The sequence below is a fragment of the Episyrphus balteatus genome, chromosome 1, assembly GCF_945859705.1.
Source record: "Episyrphus balteatus chromosome 1, idEpiBalt1.1, whole genome shotgun sequence".
Taxonomy (NCBI): Eukaryota; Metazoa; Arthropoda; class Insecta; order Diptera; family Syrphidae; genus Episyrphus; species Episyrphus balteatus.
Window position 1 is genome coordinate 117,336,717 of NC_079134.1, and position 26,079 is coordinate 117,362,795.

At 32.3% G+C, this 26,079-nt stretch overlaps 2 protein-coding genes across 17 annotated transcripts in view; one reads left to right on the plus strand and one right to left on the minus strand.

The window, feature by feature from the left end:
* The first annotated feature begins 1,758 nt into the window (after positions 1–1,758).
* Positions 1,759–15,325, plus strand: LOC129919028 (tudor domain-containing protein 5). 5 transcript variants are annotated; one of them, XM_055999843.1, is made up of 10 exons: positions 1,759–2,092; positions 2,166–2,284; positions 6,934–8,017; positions 8,775–8,897; positions 11,145–11,221; positions 11,287–11,428; positions 11,495–11,713; positions 11,772–11,897; positions 13,392–13,418; positions 15,073–15,325. In XM_055999843.1, exons 1-9 carry the CDS (start codon positions 1,904–1,906, stop codon positions 13,404–13,406), a joined length of 2,094 nt encoding a protein of 697 aa, XP_055855818.1. In that variant the 5' UTR covers positions 1,759–1,903; the 3' UTR covers positions 13,407–13,418; positions 15,073–15,325. The 5 variants fall into 5 exon arrangements, with proteins under 5 accessions (XP_055855818.1, XP_055855824.1, XP_055855841.1 ...); XM_055999849.1 differs by lacking the exon at positions 13,392–13,418 and adding an exon at positions 14,982–15,012; XM_055999866.1 differs by lacking the exon at positions 13,392–13,418 and adding an exon at positions 14,982–14,994.
* A 7,242-nt stretch (positions 15,326–22,567) lies between these two features.
* LOC129919055 (potassium/sodium hyperpolarization-activated cyclic nucleotide-gated channel 2) overlaps positions 22,568–26,079 on the minus strand; it is a 95,671-nt gene continuing 92,159 nt past the window's right edge. For 11 of the 12 annotated variants that reach the window (XM_055999895.1, XM_055999911.1, XM_055999925.1 and 8 more), the window contains 3 exons: positions 23,156–23,472; positions 22,900–23,091; positions 22,568–22,843 (listed from right to left, as the gene is read on the minus strand). In XM_055999895.1, the coding sequence (XP_055855870.1) occupies positions 22,956–23,091; positions 23,156–23,472 (453 nt within the window). In that variant the 3' untranslated portion in view covers positions 22,568–22,843; positions 22,900–22,955. Of the gene's footprint in view, positions 23,092–23,155; positions 23,473–26,079 lie in introns of all 12 variants that reach the window. The other variant, XM_055999887.1, reaches the window with a different exon arrangement.

Here is a 26,079-nt window from a genome sequence, read left to right on the forward strand (position 1 = left end):
TTTTTTAATACAAATATCGTTGCCGCTACCCGTACCGCTACCGCGTACCCTCCGGTGTGGCCAAACCTTTAAGGCTTGGCCACACCGGAGGGTACATGCGGGAGCGGTACGGGTAATTGTATGAAAAAAACTCCACATCTGAACGTTGATGTGTCAGTTTGGAATTTTTTTCATACAAGTACCCGTACCGCTACCGCATGTACCCTTCGGTGTTACACCAGAGGGTATGCGGTATAGCGGTGACGATATTTGTACTAAAAAAATTCCACACCTGAACGTTGATGTGTCAGTTTGGAATTTTTTTCATACAAGTACCCTCACCGCTACCCGTACCGCTACCGCATACCCTCCAGTATGGCCAAGCCTTAAAGGCTTGGCCACACCGGAGGGTATGCGGTAGCGGTACGGGTAGAGGTAACGATATTTGTATGAAAAAAATTCAACATCTGAACGTTGATATGTCAGTTTGAAATTTGTTCCATACAAGTACCGTTACCTCTACCCTTACCGCTACCGCATACCCTCCGGTGTGGCCAAGCCTTAAAGGCTTGGCCACACCGGAGGGTATGCGGTATAGCGGTAACGATATTTGTACTAAAAAAAATTCCACACCTGAAGCCTGGTACGCTGCTCGCGCTAAATTTTAGCTGAGATAAAATTCCCATACAAGTTATCGACAACTTGTATGGGATCCATTTTATCTCGGCTAAAAATTTTCGATAATTTGTATGGAAGCTAAAATTTAGCGCGAGCAGCGTACCAGGTTTGAACGTTGATGTGTATGAAAAAAATTCCAAACTGACATATCAACGTTCAGATGTGGAATTTTTTTCATACAAATATCGTTACCGCTACCCGTACCTCTACCGCATACCCTCCGGTGTGGCCAAGCCTTTACAGGAGTTACATTACCACCTATAAAGCTTTATAGAAGTAAATTTGTTAGTCGGGAGAACGCAGCTCTTACGGCTCGCGTACACCAAATCCGTCATCGGCCGAATTATGCTCGGGCGTTGTCGGCCGAACTCGGCCGATAGAACCAAGCACATAGAAAGAAAAGAGAGTACGTACACCACGATAATAACCGATCAACCGGAATAATCCGAACTTGTTTGGAATTTTCGTCCGTTGTTGGGTTTATTTATACATAGATATTGCTTAAAGCATTTTCTTTCCAAAAATTGGCGGTATGAACTTTCAAAAATATAAATTTCTTCAAAATATTCCATTGAAAACAATTATTATATGCACTTCAAGTTTCGCAAAGTCAGACTACAGACCGGCAGCGACGTCCTAGATCGGAAGCAGTGTATGCAGACGATCGTCCGAGAAAGTCGTCCAAGTAGTTCCGACCCGATGTCGGCCGATAATTCGGTTTTAGTGTACGCGAACGGTTGTTATGTGCACTGTGGTGAACTACCACCTCCAATGGAATGGGGCTGCTGTAATCTGTGGTCATTTTCCAAAAGATTGAATTTCCACGGAATAACAATAACAAAAAATTGTCACTCGAAAAAAATGATCGAATGTAATACCGAAATAGCAAGCTCAATCCAACCCGATTCCTGTTTACAAAGGGTTGAAAAAGTATTCAAACTCGCTTCAACACTGCATGAAAACGTAACAATTAAAAATTAATTAGTACAAAAAATACCATTTTGATTCAGATTTTGTATATTGAACACCACCATTTTTTTTGGAAATTCCAGACAAATTCATTTATCTCAAAAATAGCGTTTTGTTGATTTTTGTTTTTTTTTTTTTTGGCAAAATTTGTGCAAGCAAGTTCTTAACCCATTCACAGTTCATTTTGTTGTGCCACACTCGATTAGCTTTATTTCAAAATAATTTACATTTTTAATTAATTTTCATTTTTTTTTTAAATTGTTGCAAATGTGTTAAGATGGAGACTGGTTTTCTTCATGAAACTAAAACAATTCTTAAATCTTTGGTTATATCATGTCCGAATGGTATGACGGTGGACAGATTAAACCGCGACTACAAGGATACTGTCGGAGGATGGATACCTTTTAAAAAACTTGGTTATCATAGTTTAGAGCTATTTCTTAAATCTGTTCCTGATACTTTAGTGGTGAAACATAAAAAATAAACATGTTTATTGAAATTGAATGTCTTATTTTATTCTTTTTTTTGTTCATTCTTAGCTAACTGGTCATGGGCGAGAAGCAAGAGTTGGATTTGTTTCAAATGATAAGACACAACATATAAACGAAATGATAAGTCGCCAAAAGAACACAACACGCGACAGAAAGTCAGCTGTGCGGTAAGTTTTTTTTTTTATGTTTAAGATATTTATGAAATTAGATCCAACAGTCTTCAATAGTTTAATGTTTAGTCCATTAACCTTCAGATCTTGGTCGGAAGCTATGTATGTAGCTTATTAGTAATTTGTAAAAACAATTGATACAGTTATTCGTCTTCTATCTATTACTCGTATTGTTTAAACTATCAACAGTTTGAACTTGTCACTTGAACAAATGCATAATGCACGTGCTGCAATCAGTCGTTGAGGCGAAAAGCTCTCAAAGCCACTGTGTTTGAAGGGGGGCATCGGTGCTCTTGGAATCTGGGGATTCGTGTGGCCAATATGATTACTGGTCACTGAAAGGTTGCTTTTAAACGAGTATCTGAGTTTGCTGCTACTTGTTTTCTGTCGATGTCTATAGAGGTGTAAGAGCCCCCGCAAACTTTCTATCGGCCGATAGTTTAGTCGGGTTGGGCTCCTAGTGTGCGAACAGGCAGCCGACTAAACAGTCGGGTCGCTAGGAAATATTTTAGTTTGAAGGCAATAAATTGTTTAGCAAAACAAACTTTTTGATCGGCCGATACTTAATCGTTTTACTGTGCGCACTCTCATACATTTTCATTCTGATTAAGAGACCGACTAAACTGTTCGCCGATAGAAAGTTTGTAGCGTGCGGGGTTCTAAGATTTCGTAGTATGTCGAATGTAGTAGCGTCTGAAGGGTTTTGACCTTATGCTCATGGTAGCTAGGTAGGTAGAGATGGCGGTCATGACCCAATGATGGCGGTTGATGACCCAATTAGCTCAGAATGCGCCGTTTAGATACCAAAACTCATGGAACCTATCAGTGATAAATGCATTTATTTAAAGATAGAATTTAGATTGATTTTAAGATGAAAAACAAGTGTTTAGGCAGCCCTAACCACTTTGTTGCGTTGAGGAACTAGATCAAGTCTTTGATCTTTGATTCTGAGATGTTATCTATGTCATTAAAAAATTCACTCCCCAGAGAAAGTGCTCTATTCCTAGCGAGGGCAGGACATTGGCATAGAAAATGGAAGACCGTTTCTTTTTCTTGCTGGTACAAACATCAGCGACAACAAGTATTGTATCAGCCAATGTCCTGTGCACACCGCAACGATTCTGCTAATATCTTTTTTGGGTCTGGAGATCAAATCATTGGTTTTGGATTTATTATAAGTGGGCCATATTTTCCTAGATATTGCGCAGCTAGTCAAACTGTGCCACCTATTATTAGCTTTTTTTAAATAGTTTAAGAAGATATTGCCCTTCATGACTCCTATTGCTTATATTTATACACATTAGACCAGGCATGTCAAACTCAATGGTAACTAGAGGCCAAAACAGCGATATCTTAATTTTTATGGGCCGCAAAAAAAGTAAAACTAGAATTTTTATAAAACAGATTTATAAAAATATGAAGAATTGTAACATTAATGTTTTCTTCTTGATACCTACAATCTCTTCTTTACTTCCAATTTTTTTTATTAGACCAAGGTGTAAGTAAGGCTGGATCTTATTTTTCTTAATAATAAAAATATCTTCTTGCATCGGCGGTTTTAAATTGTCCCAAATCTGAAAAAGACTTATGAAATTCGGTTATATCCACAATCCACTTCATAGAAATTTGGAACTTTCTTCGGATTCACACTCAAAACTCGCATGCCTTTATTTCCATATCATTCGACAATTATTCTATTTTGATGAAAAAAAAAAAAAAAAACAAAGAATGCCATCCTAGGGCATTCATGATTTAACCTACCGTTCGGTTAAATCAGAACAGATAATTTTTTTTTTTCAAGTACATTCCATATTTATTTGTTCATTAAAAAAAGAGGTGAATGTGCGTTGAAGAGAAATATAAATTCTAACCTTAAGCCTGGTACACAGATCGAGATAAATTTTAGCATATTTCGAAATTTAATTGTTCAAAACAAACTCATAATAAAATACATTTTAGATCCCATACAAACTGTCGAAAAAATTAAGCCGAGCTAAAATTTATCTGAGAATCTTATCGATAATTTGTATGGGATCTTAAAAGTTGGCTCGGATCTGTGCACGAGGCTTTAAGCTAAAAAGTATCAAAAATGTCGAGGGCCGCATAGTTACTCGTTGTGGGCTGCAACGCTCTACAAAAAAGCACTTAATTAATTTTTTGATAAATTGCCCCGTTTCGAAGTTATTTAACTTTAAAATATAAAATGCAAATTTTTCTTCATTTTTTTTCAATCTTTTGACGAAACTATTAGGCTTTTCAAAAAATTTGGCAAACCTTTTAAATCTTTGTATTCTATGTTGTGTTTTGGTTTCACAGATCCTTTTATATAACTCTCAAACCCCTAATACTATCATATTAGATTTCTTCAATAAATTCGAATTATTCATTTTGTCAACTAAAAATTATTTTAATTAATTTTACGCGTTATTTTCGAATTATTCATTTTGTCAACTAAAAATTATTTTAATTAATTTTTCGCGTCGGTTTTTTTTTTAAATTTTGTAAATGCAATTTTGTAGAGCGTTCAATTTTATACAAGAAAATGATTTAAATCTAGCCTTTTTGATGAACCATTAAAAAGTTATAAAATTCCAAACACAAAAACACAATCTTTCCCATGTAAATCATATGGGAAATAGAAATTTGCGATGCGGCGGTACTTAATGTTAATATTAAGGGCTGAAACTTTTACAGTATTTTTTTTTCGCCATTTCCAACAATATTTTCGGTATTACCTACTTTGAAAAAAAAATTTTTTTTGAATCAGTCTAATACACATACTGTATTATATTTATACACATACTAGCTGACCTTTGGTTTGGCTTAGATAAGCTTCTTTAAGGGGTCTGGCCACTCGAAATTTGGTTTTGTTCATTTTTTTTTTAAATTTATTTTTTATTATCCCCTTAATTGTAATGAACAAATTACAAACAAAAGAATATACGTAACTTCATAGTAAGAAGAAAACAACGTAAAATTTGTTTATTTTGTTCCCTAAAAATGATTTACATATATTTCACAAATAAACAAAAATTGGTTCTGGTTCTTCATTTACATATTTACAAAATTTTAGTTTGATTTGACGTTTTGCCTATGGCGAAATGGTAGTGTTTGTGAAAATCTGTGTAAATCCGTCTCAAAAAAGAGAAATTAAAAAAGAATCGATTCTTCGAGAAAAAGTAGCGAATTTTTTTTTCTTTGGAATTCATTTAAGGAAAAAGTAGCTTACGAAGTACCTAAGAGTCTTAAGCCCATTTGTCTTTCCAAACCGCTGTGGTTTCTTAAGCTTACACTAAGATGTTATTCATAGAGATGATATTTGCTACGAAATTTTTGACTTACTTAATCGAATTAACTGCTCAAAATTGAACTTGAATGCATAAGTGTACTTTTGGGTGTGTTGATAAAATTGGTTTGAGTGGTGTCTCAAAGAGGATTAAATGAGGCACTCAAAGCCAAAAAGGCCTTACCCCAAAAATTTGGTGCTGAGAATAATGGATTTAAAGAAAATCATATTTTCAGGGTTCTTTTTTAATGTTTTGTAATAGTTGTTATACAGGGTGTCCCAAAAGTAATGGATCAAACGAAATATGCTGATAGGCCAACTTAAGGGCTCTCAGAATTTGGTAACTTGTTCATCCCAAATCTTTACACATTTTCTCGACTAATGTTTGTTTATTTCTTTTTGAATAAAAGTCTCGATTTTTGTTTGTTATTTTTCTTTGAAAAGCCATGTTTTGTTGCATTTAAATTGTAATATCTTTCGTTCTAATTTCAACTTTTGAAATTTTTATACATTTTTGAAAACTGCAATAACACGGCAAGTTTTTAACATAATAAACCAGTATCACACCATACAAATTTTTTTCGGGATGCTGCTCTGAAATAAAAGTAAGAAATTGAGTTTTTATAAAACATGGAACTGTTAATTAATTTGCAGCAAAATGGCGTATGAAATAAAAGATATTTTGATTAATTAATTATTTCCTATTATTAGGCAATGTTTTAGTGGAAGAAATGTAAAAAACAAAAATCTATTATGAGCGGAGGAAGCAAAATACTGATGCAAAGTCGGGATTTTTCGAAATTTCACAAAAAGTGCATAAAATCGAAAAACGTAAAGATTTGGGATGAACAAGTTACCAAATTCTGAGAGCCCTTAAGTTGACCCATCAGCATATTACGTTTGATCCATTACTTTTGAGACACCCTGTATATAAAAAATATAATATAATTCTTTGTATTTAAACTCCTAGGTTGCAGTGTTGGCTGGACTTTTGGGCTAAAAGTTTTTCCGGAAATCGAGATATACCATTTTTTACTATTAAAAACTCAACCCACCCACTTCCCGAACTCGATTCGCCCGTAATTTATTTTTCCTTTAATTTCTATCATATTTACCTCCTTTTACAATGCGTTTCATCCTACTATGATTTTTTTTTACTTTTTAATGTTTTTGAAGGTTGAACTGAACTGAGTCTTAATGAGATCTAAAACTTATTCACCTTCTTTTAGAAATCAATTTAAACAAATCTGTACGTGATAGAATTTTTTCCGAAACCAAATTTAGATTCAAAAATATCCAATATTTAAAATACAATTTTATATTAATAAAATATTATTATCTTTTTTACTTTTCTTTTAAGGAGTCAACCAGTTCAAAACTACTCCCGACAGGCACATGCTCAACCAGTTCAAACCTACTCACGTCAGATACAACTGCTTCAAAATCCAACTAATCTTTTTAACCATGCAATTTCCAGAATTTATTGTACATATAATCCAACAACCTTACCAATTAATAACTTTGTTCCAGTTTATCAGCCCGTTCAAAATATCAACCAACACCATTTTCAACCTCAACAGAAAAATTTTCAACCTCAACAGTCTAGAAACTTCCGCGCCGAAAAAACCTACAATCAACCAAGTAGATCAACTGCTTCAAATCCAAACTCAAAAAAACCAGAACCTCCACATCAAAAAACTAACACCAACAATTTGTTTAATGAAACTGACGAAAATAAAAAAACACAGATAAATAATAGAGAAAAACAAAATAGCACTTACAACGATGTAAACAAAACTAGCGTTTTTGTGGCTTCGAATAACTCCAGAAAAATTTTACCTGAACCGAATACAAAAAGCGTTCTGGTTGAGATTAAAAATTCAAATTCAAATAATATCGCTGCTTCAAAGGATAGCTTAAAAAATGACACCGATGACCGAAAGAATGCTAATGAGAAGTCAAATAACGAAAAAAGTCTAAAGACTGCAGATAAGATTACATTTCCATCGAAAAGCAGTGCCATAGAAAAGAAAGCTTCGGAAGTGCCGAAAAACAGTTTGAAATCCCAACCTGTGTTAAATAGGAAGACTGAAATTACGACGGTGACTAAAAATCCAATACAACAAAAAACTTCTCAAACGCAACAGACTGACTCGAAAAAGACGACTGATAGTTTAATGTTCCCTAATGCCCCAATCAAGTTCAGTTCAAAGAAAAAACTGACTGAAAAAATCATCAAGCGCCCCGATCTGCCAACTGTTTCGGAGTCCAAAGCTATGACAATTCCTCAAGCAAAACTCGTCGATATTGATGCAGTTTCTGCGGTGTCGAAAACCTCGTCATTTCACGATAATTTTAATACAAGTAAATATTTAACGGATCCATTTGCACTAATGGACTCTAGTGATAATGATATTGATGAAGCCGTACCAGAGTTTGCAGCGGTGAGTACAATAATTTATTTTATCAATCTTTTTGGGGCTTTACTTAACCACTATTGAAAAACGATTTTAATATAAATGAAAATACTAGCTGCAAGTAAACTTACTTTCTTATTTAGGTATTTATTATGTGCGCGGGTGATCTATAGGGGGCACAAGGTTTTAAGTCGTCGAAGTTCATTCGTTCTATGTATCCTGGCCATTCTAAAGATTAAATTCGTAGCTTCTTGACCAGTGAACAGTTCGTGAAGATCCTCTTTTTATTTTCATCGCGAATCACGAATAAGTGCATCTCTGCTTACTCTTTCCCACTCGGCGATAAATTGTAGGTCCCTTCCATAGTTGAGAGTTGTTAGTCACTAGGCCTTGCTTCTTCACGGCATACTTACTTACTTAGGGTGACGAGGCGGCTACAATCCGCTGTGGATTTGGGCCGCTCCACGGCATGTCGTGCCAAAAATGTATTCACCATGAATGATAATATGATTGTCTAATAATCTATTTCATTGTCAGATTTTTTTAGAGAAAGTTAAAAAAATTGAGGCGTAGTATATTAATCAGAGGTGGAATCGGCTAAGGCGATAAACAATAGTTGATATAATCAATTCGAAAATTTTGCTCCATAAATTGTCGATTTTGATTATAAACTATCGATTGTAGCACAGGTTATCTTTAAAGCATTTCTATATTTATGTAATATTGATTCTAATGTTGTGTTTTCATAATTATTAAAAAAAAAAACATTACTTTTTCTTTTCAGGACTACAGAGTGTTCCATGTTGATTTTCCTGAAAATACTGTGCCATTTGGAAAAAAGATACCCAGCGTTCAACTTCCAAAGGAATTTACGAAAGGAGCGGTAGTCGGTGTTTTCATTTCAGAGGTAAGACACATAATTTGGTTTTGTTTTTGTGACATAAGAATAATTCACCACAAAACAGTTTGAAATCGATTCCAACTCATGTTAATAGATCGTTTTAATTGGATTTTGAACTCAGTTTTCATCCAGTTTGTGTCCACGAGAACTGTTCAAATTTGACGATCTTGATCTCAAATCAAATAAAATGATAGTTGGGTCTCATCTGCTTTCCCTATTAGTTTTTAGACTATCATTTATTCTTTAAATATTGCAAACAAATCGACTCGATTTGGACCACAAATAATTTAAAAACTAACAAAATTCTGTAGAAAAAAAAAACAATAGCATGAATCCAGAAAGAAAAAACTTAGTACTATTGTAATGCTCCGTTTTTTTCATAGTTAAACAATTTATCAGATTAAGACATTAAAGTGGAAAACATAAAACCACTCATTTCTTTCTTTCTTTACTTTACTTAAGCGGTTATTAATTTTGTCCACAGAATTGTGAACAAGTATTACAGTTTGTAGTCTATTGATAATGTAAACTTATTTAGTCTATAATGTAACAACTAATTTAGATGACGTTTTTTATGGGTTTTTTGATGAGTTTTTTTTAAACATCTTAAAGCAAATTCAAAATCCATTTATAAAACAAAATGATTGTTTAAAAATCTTTGACGTCAAGTTCTCGAGATTTTGGAGCTTCATCTTAAGTAAAAAAGTTGGATGCTTTTTTGTATTTTCCATACTAATATCCTTCAGTGTACCAAATTTCATGACATATATCAAGAAATGGAAAAAGCATCAAAAGCATCACTGTGCGTCGTATCGTATTGTCTTTTGAACTGGGTTATCAGGTCTTCCTGTTCGTACAATAATTACTAGACCTCGGATTTTGCATACTTTCTTATTTTTCATCATATTGATACCAAACTTTGTATTTAGACGTTTTATCATTCAAGTACAACAAATTTTGATGCATATCGAAAATATGCAAAATATATGCAAAAAATATGCACAAAAATATGCCCAAAATATGCAAAATATATGCTAAATATGCTAAATATATGCAAATTATGCATAATATATGCAAAATTTTATCGAAAAATTAAATTGATTTTATAAAAATAAGTGTTTATTTAAGGTAAATGCTAACACGTTGTTTATTTTAGTTAAATCTCAAAGGTGAAAATTTGATTATGATAAAATTAATCTTGTGAAACTATTTCGTTTAAAATAAGGCTGCCACATAGAAGTTTCCATTATAAAAGCGGAAATATTTTTTTTTATTTTATAAATATAAATATGCCGCAGTTACTTCTTGTGACGTTAAAAGAATCTTTTCTGCAAGACCCTCAAGTAAGCAGAGCAAAGTGAGCAGAACATAAGTTTTGTTATTGTATTTTTGAGTCTAATCAACTGGTAGTTAAGCATCCCAAAGTTAAATTAAGTGCTCAACCAATTTTGAAAAAATAACAATAACAAGAAAATGTCACAAACTGTTGTAAAATAGGTTTTAGATTTCAAATACGAATTTTTAAAAAAATCTTTTTTTTTCGTCATTTTCGAAAAAAATAATATTTTTTGAAATTATTTTGTATAATACGTTATTGTATTAATTTTAATTATGTATGTACCCCATTTTCTGACGAATTTTATAATAAAAAAGATTTTTATTATTTCCTTACAGAACAAAATGTTCTAGCAACTCGAATTTTATTTTTCTCAAAAATATCAATATTTTCAAAAAAAAAAAATTAAGTCGTCTTGTCTTGAATAATTAAGTGCTCGAATAATTTAAATAAAGTACCTTTACACCATTTTCTGAGATAATGCAAAAAAAAGATTGCCAAAAAGAAGTTCAAAACAAAAATAATATGTATGTAAATATTGGAAAATTAGTAGGAAAATGGGGTAGTTAATTATAATTAATAAATAAAATATTTTTTTTCGAAAATAAATAATAATTACACTGGTCAACAAGGTTTTTGTTACAGAAACCAAAATATAATTTTCCATAGGTTTTTGGTGTGCTGGGCTTGATAAAATATATTTTTAAATAAAAACTAAGGAATTGGGATAGTAATTCGAATTCATATATGATTAGCTTTTCTTTTATGGTTAAAGTTTTTATCTTAGAAATAATTAAAAAACATAATGCTGTATACATTTATTGTTATTATTTTTTAAATTTAATGAAAAATACATCTTAAAGTTTTTTTTTATTTCAAATATGTTTTTAATAATATATGTCAATTTCCTGTAACAGATTCACAGCCCTTTTAAGTTTTGGTTCCACCCTCACAAAGAAAATCATGAGCTGGATGTTCTCATGTGCGGAATAGAGTAAGTGTATCTAAACTTAGGTTTTCTATGTATTTCTTTTATTAAAAATGATTCATATTCTATAGATCTTTTTATGAACGTCTTGGTGACGCTGATTTGCTTATTCCAAAATCATGTATAACCCCAGGGCAAGTGTGCGTTGCGCTTTATAACGACATGTGGCATCGAGCTGAAATATTGACAACTGTTACTAAAAACAAAGTTAAGGTAAGTTAATATAAGTTACAATTTACTGTTTAAGTGATGGTGATAAAATTGTGTTTTAATTTTCAGGCACATTTTGTGGACTATGGAACAGTTTCAGATGTTGAAATCCATCATGTGAAATATTTACAAAATAGATTCGCTGAAACTCCGATGCAAGCAATTCGCGGTTCACTGTCGCATATTAAACCAGTTTCTCTTGTATGGCAGAAGAGAGCAATTAATGAATTCCTGTCGTTGGTTGCAGAAGTTTTCCTTTATGCGCAAATTGTAGAAATCGATGAAAAGGTATATTTTCTTTTTGTAATAATAAAACAATTATGTATTTATATACGATATATTTAAGGAAAACACTGTTTACATGGTCTTGTGTGATACAAATAGTGGCCAAACTCTGCAAATCAATAAGGTATTAGTTGATAGAGGCTTTGCTAAACTCGATAGTGAATGGGACGAGAATAAAATCAAAGAGGTATGACTAATTTTATTTTCATCTACATTACCCACACATTTTTGTAATTGCATGAAGCTAGATTTGAAAAGTAGTGAGTTGAATTTGTCTGTAGAAAAAAAAAAATTAAGTTGAACTGTCAAAGAAACATTTTTACTTTTAAGAAATATTCGTAAAGCTACAATCGATCGTCGAGTCGTCGGCATAATTATTTGGACTGATTTAGCATTCTCGATCTGATAAGAATAACTTTATACTTTATATACATAGTTAAAGTTGATGGTTATTTATTCAGTATGTTATGGTGAATCTCATGGTGGTCAAAGTAAGTCTTATGAGTGAAATTTGGCTTTCAGTCAGCATTTTTTGTATTAGAAGTGCTATTTTTTGAGTGGCAAAAGTATTTTGACCAGCATTATATCATGGAGCTGGAAATGAAATCCCTAGGGAAAACTTCCGTGAACGAAAGCAAGGATTCCCAGGAGACTTAAGAAACACAATTTTAGGACTTATTGAGCAAGAAAAGCACTAGTAAGCCTCTTGAAAGCATGTTGAAAACTGTGAAATTCGCAGTATATCCTAGTGGTATACACCTTTATTAGGGCGTTGGAATGAAGATGTGAAAAATCGACATTCGATAGCTTAAAAAGTTATAAGGGTCAAAAGTTCAAGAAAAGTTTTTCTCTCGCGACCTATTGATCGGAGGTCATCAGAGGTTGTAATTAAAAATTGTTCGTCGTGCAATTAACTACAAGACATGCCTGTAACATTTTTCTGTAAAATGAACCGTTTCGGGAGTAGAGCGCAGAGAAGGTGACTAGATTACACTCACATACGAAAAAATACATATTTTTGGTTTACTTTGCTCAATTTTTTAGGTTTTTATCAAAGTAGCTTATCTTATTTCGTAAATTCAGATTAACTCAAAAAAGTAAAAATGTGTACATTGGGATAACAAATCGTCCCGTTTCTGCCTGAACCACGTATCTACAAAGCAAATTTTGTTCAGTTCTTAAAATAAATATACATTTTTCTCAAAATTAAAAATATGAATTGAAAAAAGGGAAATCAGGTTATGATTTAGACATATTGATTGAGTTGATTCTACAATTAAACCTTTGTGCCTATTCTTTCTGTAAGTTTTAGAGCAATGTTTGACAGAAAATAAAATCTTTTAAAAAAATGTACCTACGAGGTTCAAGCAGAAACGGGACGAAATAATATACAGGTTTATTTTTGATATACAGGTTGGTATTGGAGTGGTTTATAACCTATTAAAAGTCCTGAAGTATCCTCCATCCGTTAAGTAAGTTATAGCGGGTCAGAGGTCACTTTAACTATTATTTTTTAAACTATAGGTTTTAGAGTAAAACAAATGTACAAACTTTTAGCCGTGCTTATTTTACCTAAAGTTATCTATCAAAGTTTTCTTTATATCACTCACCGTTTAAAATATTATATCACCTCAAATTTCATTTAAAATTTTTTCATTTGATTTCATTTTTATTATTTCAGAAAGCCGTGAGATGAAATCTCATTTATGTATGTATAAATTGCTTACTTTTGTGATTCATATGAAAGTTGGAAATTCTATTTTTTATTTTCTTAACTATGTTTAATACAAGGAAACTTTAAAGAACAACATTTTATAAAAATAGCTCAGCTACAAGTTTGTGGAACATTGTTTGTTCTTTGAAACCTATAGTTTTTAAGAAATAAGTTTTTGTGACCTTGGACCCCTTATAGCTTATAGGGGACGGAAAATACCTACTTCATTTTTGAAAGATTGTTAACCACTGCAATACTATGTAAACTACCTGTAGGAGTGTAGGTATACCAAAAATCTGCTTGTTACAAGTTTTATCTTTTAGTTGTTTTATTATGGGAAAGGTTTGGTGTTTTTTTTTTAATTGTCCTTTTTTTTTTACAACAATACAACAATGACTGCTTAACATTTCTGTTGCCCGTTGAGAATATGAAGCACAACAATATAATACAAAACCATAGATGATTCTAATGATATTTTTTTTTATTAAAAATGCCTCCACACTATCTTAAGAAGTATAAATAAATAAAAAAGTAAATAAAGTGTAATGTTTTCCCAAATTTGTTTAATGGCAAATTATTTTCAATCACAATGTGTTCATAACCTCAAACATAGATACGTAGAGCGGCTTCATAACCAATCCTTAAAATGTTCCAGAATCAAGTATATACTATTTTCAAATTCCCTCTCCGCTCTATTAAACTGGATTTTCTTCACATTTTTGACTCTATGAGTGTGGAGGCACTTTTTATCAAATGACATATTTACTAAAGTATTGATGTCCTATGAAAACTTACTGAATCATGATGGAAATTGACACTTTGCAACAATTTTTTTTAATTCTTGAGTAGTGTGAGAAAGTACTTAATCTTTTAATTATTCTTACCAAAAACAATATTATCCACATAGTTGAATAAATTTCTTAATGAAATTCCAGTAAAGATCGATTCTGTAGTAGTAGTGATTTAATGGTATATAAACTTAAACTTTATCTAAATTTTAAAATAAATTAATTTCAGAATGGATTTAGAAAACGACATCCCAGAGATATTTTTCCAACGTAAATATACCCTGAAATTAACTAAGTTTAACTAAGAATTATTTGCACATTGGCAATTCGTTTTTTTAGGTTTGAAATGTTGGAGACTGGAGAATATCCATCTTTGTGTGAATTAGAAAAGTTACTGGCGCAAGGAATCGATTACGAGAAAATTACTGAAAAGATTATTCTCTCAAATTTGAACAATTCTGATAATGTTTCACTAGAGAAAAATTCTTTATCTCGTATAGACAAAACGTCCTTTAATCTCTTAGACACAAATCCATTTAAAAGTGACATTATATCTGAAATTATTTCTTTAAAAATGTTTGATAAATAGTTTAACTTATATTTACGATTTAAATCTTTGTGCATTATTTTCATTTAATTCCTCAATCCCTCCATGTATTTAATATAATTTTTTTTTATTTTTTGTTTGATAAATTAAGATGAAGAAATTAAATATAAGTTTCTAATTAAATAATTCACAAATCTTTTGCTTTTATTTTACATTTTACAGTCTTCTTAAAATGGTAAATAGGGTTTGCTTGGTTTGTTCTTTAATTAAAAAAAAGAAACGTTTGATTTGATGTATTCTTATTTGTTTTTAGGTACCGTAGGTTGACATGACGAGCTAATGGGGCTCTTTGTGACGAATAAAGTCCTAGCAGTTTCATAGGACAATATGCCTTATTCTGGTAGTGATAAACTCTTCAAAAACTGTTTGATCAAAGGATGTTTTTTTTTTATCGCGGCTAATTGTATATTTAAAGTTAAAACATCACAAATTGTAAATGTATATAAATATTTTAATGCTTGTTTTTAATTCAGGGAGCAATTCACTCAATTGTAGTAGTCTAATTATGTTAATAAAAAAAATTAAGTTTATACGCAATTAGATAAAAAAGTTCATGTTTTTTTTAATTTTTAATTTTAAAAAGGACCCCGCACATTTTGTATGGGAAGTGGCCCTCGGTAAAATTGTCTGAAATTTTAGTATGTTGTTCTCTTGAAGCCCTTGATCAAAAGTCGATATGGGCAGAAAGTCGAAAAATGGACAGTTTTTAAAATAACGGGTTTATTCCGATGACTATATCAAACCTTTTAAAAGGGATTGTAACTCTCTATATTTTGTTTTGCGTTTTTTTTTAGTGGATCTCATATGTTTTTAGGGTCTCTAAAACCGAATCCAACGTCCATTTCGCCCCATCACATCAGGTTTTCAAGATAACCTCAAAAGATATTACAGCCTCAAAAAATTTTTTTTTTTTATCTATGTTTATTATATGTTTTTCGGGTAGCTGAAACCAGATTCGAAGTTTTTTTTTGCCCTATCACGTCAGGTTTTCGAGATAACCTCAAAAAAGATGTTCGTTTCTTTTTTGATGTTATCTCGAAAACCTGACGTGATAGGGCAAAAAAAAACTTCGAATCTGGTTTCAGCGACCCGAAAAACATATAATAAACATAGTCGCACTCCCAGATCAAAAAGGGCTTCAAGAGAACAACATACTAAAATTTGAGACAATTTCACCGAGGGCCACTTCCCATACAAAATGTGCGGGGTCCTTTGTGTTTGGAATAATTGTGTTTCCAAAGGCTCATAAGTCATAACATGAGTCGTTATAAATGAGAGTGGTATAAGTCAGTGAAAAAAAAAAACAAACCAATTAAGGTATAACTACAACGCCCACTTTTTTTTGGTCTAAAAAACAATTTTTGTAGTTTTTCCAAAAACAAATAGCGCTAAAAAGAAATAAAAAATTTTTACTTTTGTAAATTTCCCAGTTTTTCACTTTTTAGGTAACGGTATTCGCATTGTTTATCAAAATATTGAATCCAACACGTGTGTTACAGTATTCTCTTTTGTTTTTGAACAACAAATTTGTTTATTTTGTTAAATTGATTCCTACTGAAAACAATATCAAATGTGACTTATACGACTTTCACTAATAACGACTCACATATTGAATCATAGCTCAAGCGTACTTGGGAATGTTTCCTGCTTTTTCACTGACTTGTTTACAAATTAAAAACTTACTTAAAACAATTAGTCAGTTCCAGTTCTTGAGATTTCAGATGATTCCCCCCCCCCCCCAACAGAAACAAAGACTAGCTAAAAGAAATGAGATTTATACAACATTCATTATAAAATAATTCTCAAAATAATAACTGCATACACATACTTAAAAAAGAGATAGTCATTATAAAAGAACAAATACAAATGAAATACGCCAACAACTAAATAAAACAGCCCAAAGCAACTTGAACAATGGATTTCGGATTTGCACGTGGAATGTTGAAGACTAAAAAACAGTAAAGGGAACAACAACAATAATGAAGGACGTTTATAATTAGATTCGGAGACTATCACAGACGTTGCACAATTTAATGGTAAGAAATAAGATTTTTGAATATTAATTATTTTTTTTTTTAATAATTGAAGTAGTAAATAACTGTGCTTTATTTTACTCGTGATCAGATCATTGCATCAATTTGCGAAACAATAACAAAACAAAATCCTGCTTTTGTTGTAAAGCTAATAAAAACAATGATCTGATCTAGATCACGAAGTAATATGGGAAGTGGTATGGAAGGTAAAGCCTGTATAGTACAGGCCTACAGTGCTTTTGGTGCCGCCAAAAAGTTATAACTGTATACTAACTTTTTGATCTTACGTATAGTTTTTGGTTACAGCATTATGTGTAAATATTATTATAGCTATTTTATCATTGTTTCCGTTATTCTGTATTAAGATAGATTCTTTTTTAAAGATTTTCTTGCATGAGCAGTAATCAGCCATCCCATCGACCTTGATATTTATCTTCCATGACTTTCAACCTTTCAAGTCATCGTGAAAAAATTCCACGCTATAGGAGATTAAATTTAAGACTTTCGAGAAAAAACATTCCAAATGATACACCCACCTTTCAATAAGAATGCCTTCTAGTTCCGTTTCCGCATTGATGACTAGTATTTATTATGTTGTATTTGTAGTATCAGGCGTATTATTTTGTTTTTGGAAGCGAATAAATAAATAAAAACCTGTGTGTGCTTAGCACTTATACAAAAGGGGCAAGTTTTTCCACTTCCAAAAATACACAAAGAAACATGCTTTGATGGAAAATGCACTGCAAAATTAAAATTCTCCAAAAGATTAATTTTTTTCCCTCAGCGATAAGGATAAATTTAAGTTTCCATTGATGGGAACCGAAAAAATATCGGTTATTAGGGGACCGTAACATTAAATCTCATCAAGAGTGTGCGAAAATTTTGAGGTTTACTTTCGATCTCTGCTCGACAAAAAAATTTGGGGCTGAACTTTCATGATTAACATATGTATAACATAAAATTGAGACCCATAAGTTCATGTCTCCTAATATCGAATTCAGATTGAGGTCTTCTACTTCAGATATATTAATTTCTATATTTAAAATGTCAACTTAAAACGATTTGTACCTCACGCATTGTTTTGAAAAATCGAATTTTTTGAACGCCCGTAAACTGTAAACAAACTGTCTCAGCCAACTCAAACAACTACTAACTTGAACACATTTCGTATCGTATGTTTTATTTATAGTCCCAGTCATTTTAGTCATTTTTAAACCCAATTTGCGGACAAATATTTAGTGGATTGAATTTTGGTATACACAAATGTAGTGACTACGTAGTGGAATTTCAACTAGCTTTTGGAATTCGAATTTGCACTACAAAGCTAGTCAAACGAAAACGGTCATATTTGACAGATGAAAACATATGAAATAAAAAATAAATTGTGTTTTGAGTGGTTTAAGGCCGTGTGTGAATTGCGTTAAATAGTTAACACAGTGTAAAATTTTTGACACTATTGAGGTGAATAAAAAATTTTCAGCTGTTAAAAATTTATTGGGCTCTGGGACCGGGTTAAATTTGAGTTAAATTTTGTTTGCAGATGGTTTTGTTTCGTTTTTTATTAAAAAGGAATATCGTCGCAGAAAAAAGGCAAAAAAAATTTTAAACAATAAATTTATTTTTGGAATTTTTTTGTTCACCTCAATAGTGTCAAAAAATTAACACAGATCTAACTATTTAACGCAATTCACACACGGCCTAAATAGCTTTAGCTATCATAATTTTTCAATTTCACAATTTATATTTAAATACTGCACAATTAAATTAATTTTTAATGCTTTTTTCATCAAACCCACCAAAAAATTATAATTAAAATACAATTGTTTCCGTCAAACAGCTGACTGAGAAATGTCAACTAACTTTGAAGTCAAAAATTTTACACTACGGAGGTGAAATTTTAACTAATTTTTTAGTTGTGTTCAGCTAATCAGAATGAGTTGACTACGCAGTTACTAGATATGTGAATGCGCCCATTGATATCGTGCTCGCTTAAAAAGTTATAAGGGTCATAATGTCACGAAAATCAGTTTTTCGCAAATATCTCGCGGCCTATTGCTTGGTCATTATAAAAATTATTCGTCGTGAAATTATCTATATATTATGCATATCCACATAACATATGCTTATAAGAATTTCACAACGAATAATTTGTATAATGACCTCCGAGCAATAAGTCGCGAGATATTTGCGAAAAACTGATTTTCGTGTACTTTTGACCCTGCACTAGTAAAATTTTTTGATTTTAAAAATAAGAAATTAAAAAAAAATGTTCTTAATTGTAAACAAATTTTATCCTATTTGAAAAATTAACTCAAACCGCACTGTATAAAATATTATATTAAATTATATTCTGTCAATCTGACCGACGGTCGTAATCAACTTGTATTCGAATATTGTATTTATAAATTTATATTTATAAATACAATATATAAATATTAATAAAGCCATTCTAAATCTAATCTAAATCTACTAGTAAAATGTGAAAAATAAAACAAGAAACTGTTTTTTTTTTTATGATAACTTAAATGATGAGCTATATCCTTCTTTGTTTTGTCTCAAGAAGTCATTTAAAGACAGCTTACTTATCGCGACTAAATTTGCTAGAGACTTTATGATACATTTTCTGATTGTTAAATCTAGCAACCAAATATCATTTGATCTTAAACAAAAATTGGCTATGAGAGCTTTCCAGACAATTTAAAGTTTGAATAGATTGTTTTTACTCCATCAGTAGCTGTGTTTTTTATTATTCGCGTGATCCAGATCAGATCATTGTTTTTATTAGCTTTAGAACAAAAGCAAAATCTCGCTTTGTTATTGTAATGCTAACAAATACATGATCTGATCTGGATCTGGGAATAATAAAACACAGCTAATATAATCAAATTACCAGCAACTTTAATTCCAAAAAATTTTTCCAATATTTTATTAACTTAAGGATCTTTTCATTCCTTTTATCAATCGGTTTATATTTCGATCTGAAATGAGGCAATAGGAGCGGAAAGGATGGGACGGTTTAGGTAGGGTAGGACTTGGGTTATGGGCTAGTGGATAGTTCCCGAATTAAATTCCGGAACACGGTTAGGGGGAGGGGAAGAATGTCCACTACGGAGGCGTCGGCATGCTCGTTCTGCGCTGCTCAGCTCGTCGGAAGTAGGGGGGGATCTTACCCCCGCAGTCGGACCTCACCTATTTCAAAAACATATAACATGCCGGAGTAAAAGAAAAAAACAACAACTCTAAGTTCACCACCACTTTCGTTCACACCTTGGATGCTGCAGATGTTGGCACAGCGGATGGCCTATGCCCTCCCATCCTGGAATCCGTCACCATCTGAAAGTTCGAATTCCCCGGACTCGCAGTCCAAGAAGATCGTTGTTACCACATGCCGGCTTTTCGCCTAGAATTTAGCCGCTCTTACCGCACTCCCTGAAAAATTCTTCTACCAAGCCATTAAGCCTCTTTGAAGCTCAATAGAACGAAAAATTGTATATTCTAATTTTGACGTGATTTACACATTGATTTATTAATAAATTATAAAAAAAACTAAACATCTATACAATATCATTTCCAATAATTGACATTCCACTTCATAACGATTGGCTACTGCCTTTTACCCAACGACTTCTCAATTTCATACATATATTTACTATTACAAATTTCGTTGAAACCCAAACAATAAAAATTAAACAGATCAAAATCAGGTTTCCTTGTTATACTTTCTTCGACAAAAACTTTAAATTTTAAGAACGATATTTAGTTATTGCGAATGACAAAAAAAAAATACCGAGAGCGTGAAAAATTTTCTTTCATCAACGTCGCTATTTAATTATAGGAGCCCTATGGGTGTAGGTTCATTAAATCCCTGTTTTCTGCTATGGCACCTTCCTTTCCAATCGCGAAGGTGATTCCCGACCCGTATCTCCTACCTTTAGAGAGCTCTTTACAGGTATCTAACGGATTCGCAAAATGTTGCCGCAATAACGGGTCGTTCGCAGAACCTAAAACCAACTCAGGCTAGCGGTAACAAATATATGAACAAGTTATAATCACACCCTCTTTCCTTTTTTTTTTGCCACTGTCTTAAAATTCGTTATAGGAATGTAATTAATTAAATCCAAAATTAACACTAAAAAATATATAATAAATAGAACTATCACGCCAAATAATTTCCCTTTTTTTTTATAAATATAATCACAGTCTAATCCTGAACTCGCCGCCTCTGGCGCTGTCTGTGGTCTCTGACCCAGATCCGTCGGAGCCGGTGACACCGCAAAATTTGGCGCCGCTTTACTACTAAGCGTTTTGATCTGTTAGGTGAGGGTGACTTTGTTTTGTTTTTCTTTTGGTCTTCTACGTAGCTACTGACTAGCGCAGTCGCACAAATGTTCGTGGCCCGCTTTTTTTTTAACAATAAATAATGATAATTCTTTTTACTTGTGTGGTCCGGGTTTTACACGGACTTAAACTTTCCACCCACAGTGTACTTAACCGAACGCTGGAACTTGGGCACTCAGAATATATGTATGTATATCCGATTTTCCATCCACGGAAGTTATGGAATGATTGTTATTCTACTGGTCTTGAATTCGGCCACGACCTCAAAGGCTGCCGCTACCGCCAAAATTTCACCCTCACTGTAATTTATTATACTACTTAACATCTTATCACTTAATTTATTTTGTTCTTTTAAACTACTCACCCTTTTCTAACAGATTTAAATAAATACTTTTTTTCCTTTTTTTTTTCAAAGCAAACACAATATTGAATCTAGTCTATGATTTTAGATAATATCTTATGACACTCGCAGGGATATACTTCTGCACTTCGCACTATATACGGGGAATCTCCCTTTTGGGCGAAGTGATCACTCGGCGAGACAAATTCGAAATGACTTTTACATCAGATGACGTATTCCGTTGAATATGACATCATCTCTTCATCTCAAACAAATTCGCGCCATCTTTTATTTAACCTGTTATGGGAATTCCCAAGATCAATGACCTGCATGCAGCAGATGGTACGTCGTTTGCATGTATAGGTAACCACCCACTTGGCAGCAAAAAGTGTTTTCCCTACTATTTCGTACTCTTCAAGCCGTTCAGTTTGAGAGTCTGTGGAACGAAAGCTCCCTCAAGTCTCAATATGCTCGTCTCCCTCACTCTCCATATACCTGTCTCAGTTATAAATAAATAATACCTTTTCCTTGATGGCGTCTAGTTTAACCCACGCACTCTGACTTTAAAGTCAGTTTTTTTTTTTCTAAAATTATTTTAATTTTCCCCGATTTTTGAATTACATCGCAAAAAAAATGTGATAAAGCAATGTGATAAGCCAAATCCAATGAATCCCCTACCGAAGCAACGACATATCCCCGAGATTGATCAGGTTTTTAATTTAGGTACGTAGCTTTGTTTTTTTCTTTTTTTTTTTCTTTCCCCCCAATTACCCTTTTTCCGTCTCATCTTAGAAATCCAGAACTGGAGTCACTTCTGCCTATAGGTAGCCGTAACAGATCTTAATCCTTTTTTTTCGGCGCTGTTATACCTACCTATTGATACGAATGTGAGCTTCACCGGGTTGACCTCTGGAAGTGGCGGCAAGCTTCACGGTTTTAAATTATTCCATTTCGGCATTTTTCATTTGCTTGTAGCGGCTTAAATTTAAATACCTACTTTAAAGTTATCCATTTGTTAAAAAAGTTGGAAAAACATATTGTCCTTCATGTATTTATTGTTTCTATAGTAAAATACCATATATTTTTTTTAACAAATACAACTTGCAAAATTTAATCTTTTAACTAAAAATTAAAATTAAAAATAAATAAATATCAAACAAAATCTTATAAAAAGACAACATGCTGTACATGAGGTTTAAATATGTTTAATGAAGGAGATTGGGTCTGCACGAGTCGTCATCGTTATAGTATTGCTTGAGTAATGAAATCAATTGAATTTCGTTTCTTATATATAGTCATCACAGTTAGCGGAGCTGAAATCATTTTTCAGTTAGATGAATTGAAAATTGCACTAATAAAATAATCTAACTATTTTTGACGATATTTGTATAGCGAAAATGTAGCAAATTCATATGTTTCTTAGTGTCATGGAGTGTTGCCCTCAAATAGTGCGCGAAATTCACCACTTCTAGGCCTTGGAAGCCCTCTCCTTATAGTTTGAACTGGTTCAATAATGCTCGATTGGGATCCATGTAACAGATTTTCCTTGAGATCGTTATCACTAAAAAGAATTTCAGATGAAATCATTTATATCAATTAAAAAACTCTTCAAAAAAAATACATACTCATCTTTGCAGTCATCAGCCTCAGCAGCTAATGCATTGACAACAGCAGTGATCGTATTGGACTCGGGGTTATTACTCTGTTCATCCTTCTGGGTCATTATGTTTGGATTTTTACCAATTTTGTTGAGACGTTCAGCTGCTACTGTCTCCATTGTTTTTCGCATTAGTGGATACTGATCCAAAACACAATTGAAATGATCCACACTTAATGAGAATAAGTTACAATAGGTTTCCGCCCGAACGCTGGCCACGCGCCGTGCATTTGTTAGTAAGCATATTTCACCAAAATATGAACCGTCTGATAATGATGTTGCGACCTACAAACAAAAGATTCAAAATATATATAATTTAATATTATTTATAACTTTTAATTACTTCAGAAATGAATAGTTAAAAGTGATTTAAGCTTTTGAAAAATTGTTTTTGCCTCATTTATTAATGTGTTCTAAAAATCAAGGGGCACGGTAGTGCCCAGCCAAGTTCTCTAGCAACTTTGGCGCTACACCCTTATTTACAGGAAACAACTCAGGCCATTTTCGACCCCCCTCTAACTTCCACACCAAAGATGATAGAAATTTCAAACTCGCTACATTTGTTGAGCTGGTCAAAACCAAACACCTCACACAGCCTCCTACGATGAGTAGTTTCTGAGATATAGGGCTTCAAAAATAGCAAAAACCGTAACTGACTCACTGACTCACTGAATTCACTGACTCACTGACAGATCATCAAAATTATGGAGAACTTCCCGATATCGTAGAAACTTGAAATTTTACACGGTGATAGGACTTGTGGTGTATACAAAGGAAAAAATCGAAAATTTGAGATTTTCAATTCAGGGGGCGTGGCATCCGCCCATTTCTGCTGAATTTTCATCAAATATTATAGAGCACTTCTGGTTATCGTAGTATCTTGAAATTTTGTAGAACGGTAGAGCTGGTAGTTTATACAAAGGAAAAAATTTAAAATTTGAGAATTTTAGCCAGGGGGCGTGGCAACCGCCCATTTCCGCTGAATTTTCATAAAATATTATAGAGCACTTCTGATTATCGTAGAATGTTGAAATTTATTAGAACGGTAGAGCTGGTAGTTTATACAAAGGAAAAAATTTAAAATTTGAGAATTTCAGCCAGGGGGCGTGGCAACCGCCCATTTCCGCTGAATTTTCATAAAATATTATAGAGCACTTCTGATTATCGCAGAATGTTGAAGTTTGGTAGAACGGTAGAGCTGGTAGTTTATACAAAGGAAAAAATTTAAAATTTGAGAATTTCAGTCAGGGGGCGTGGCAACCGCTCCCATTTTTACTGAATTTTCATCAAATATAGAGACTTTCAATTCTACAGCCATACCTTGCAAAAAGTAGTGAAATCACAACAAAAACATACTGTTAAAAATAGAGCCAAGTTCTCCTATGTTGAAATTATGCTGGCACAAAAAGTACTGGGATGTAAAAGTGTACCAAGTTCTAAAGTTTGGGTTCAAATTCGTATCAATAAAATTTTGATTGTTTACTTGGCAATTTTTGAAATAACTTTAAAAATCGGTAATTAAAAGAAAAATTGTCAAGAGAACAATCAAAATTTTATTGATACGAATTTGAACCCAAACTTTAGAACTTGGTACCCTTTTACATCTCAGTACTTTTTGTGCCAGCATAATTTCGACATAGGAGAACTTGGCTCTTTTTTTAACATTATGTTTTTATTGTGATATAATGTTTCTAGCTCCTTCAGTATGTAAGTAAGAGAAAGAAGAGTGAATTTAACTCTTGAAGTAACAGTTTAGTAACGAAAAAAAAAAAAAAATTATAAAAATTACACGGTGTTACAAAAATGAGGTTTCAAAATATACGCGGGCGGAGACCTATCAGGTTTTGTAGAGCTAGTCGCACTGATTACGAAACGGTATTTGAAAATCCCCTAACACCCCCAAAATCTGGAGTTACGGGCAAAAAACGGTTTTTTAGACCTTCACCCATTGAAAAAATTCTAGCTTCGACAATTTTTTATCCATTTTCAATTTTTTTACAGTTTCTGATAGGAGATAAATATACCTTTTCAACAATATATAAAACATGTAGCTCGGTTAAACCAATTAGAATTTATAAGCTGTCAAAGTTCAAAAATTCCATTTTTTTCGTCATTTGCCCAACTTCGGCATCAATTTAAAGTATATGTTTTCAAAACAACATGCTATTTTAAAAATATATTCTAAAACTATATCTATTTCTCAATCAATCGAGGTATTTTTTATGAAAATCACTTCAAAATTGGCTTAGAAAAAAAAATTTTTCGATTTCAACCCAGATACAGAAATTCGAACTTTTAGGTATAGAACAAAAATGTTGTTTCGGCACGTAGTAGGATAACTTGGGCGCCAGGATTTGATAACGGGTTTTTGTAGAGAAGCTCAATACAAACATTTTATTCTTTGGGAGGGGGGTCTATCTCCCTCCGTTTAGGTGGGAGGGGCATTTTTATAAAAAAAAAATTATCAAAATAAAAAAAAATTATTAAAAAACAACGGCAACACTTACAGAAATAAATGATACCATTTCTGAAAGGAAAAATTGTATATTTGATTCTAATTTTTAAATCAATATAATATAACCAATAGTTTTTGAAATAATCAATTTCAAAGTTAAAAATAGGCGAACAAAATTTTTTTAAAATTCATTTTATACTATTTTTTCCAGACTGTGAATTTTAGTAAAAAAATTACTCACACAGAAAACTGCCTCAATTGATTTCTTAAAGAACAGTGAAAACTATATGTTTCTATGTCTTCTAGTTTTTGAAAAAATTGAAAAATTAAAACAAATAAAAACAAAAAATATTTTGAAAAATAAAAAATCTGATAAAATAATTTTTCAATTTTCTCAAAAACTAGAAGACATAGAAACATATAGTTTTCACTGTTCT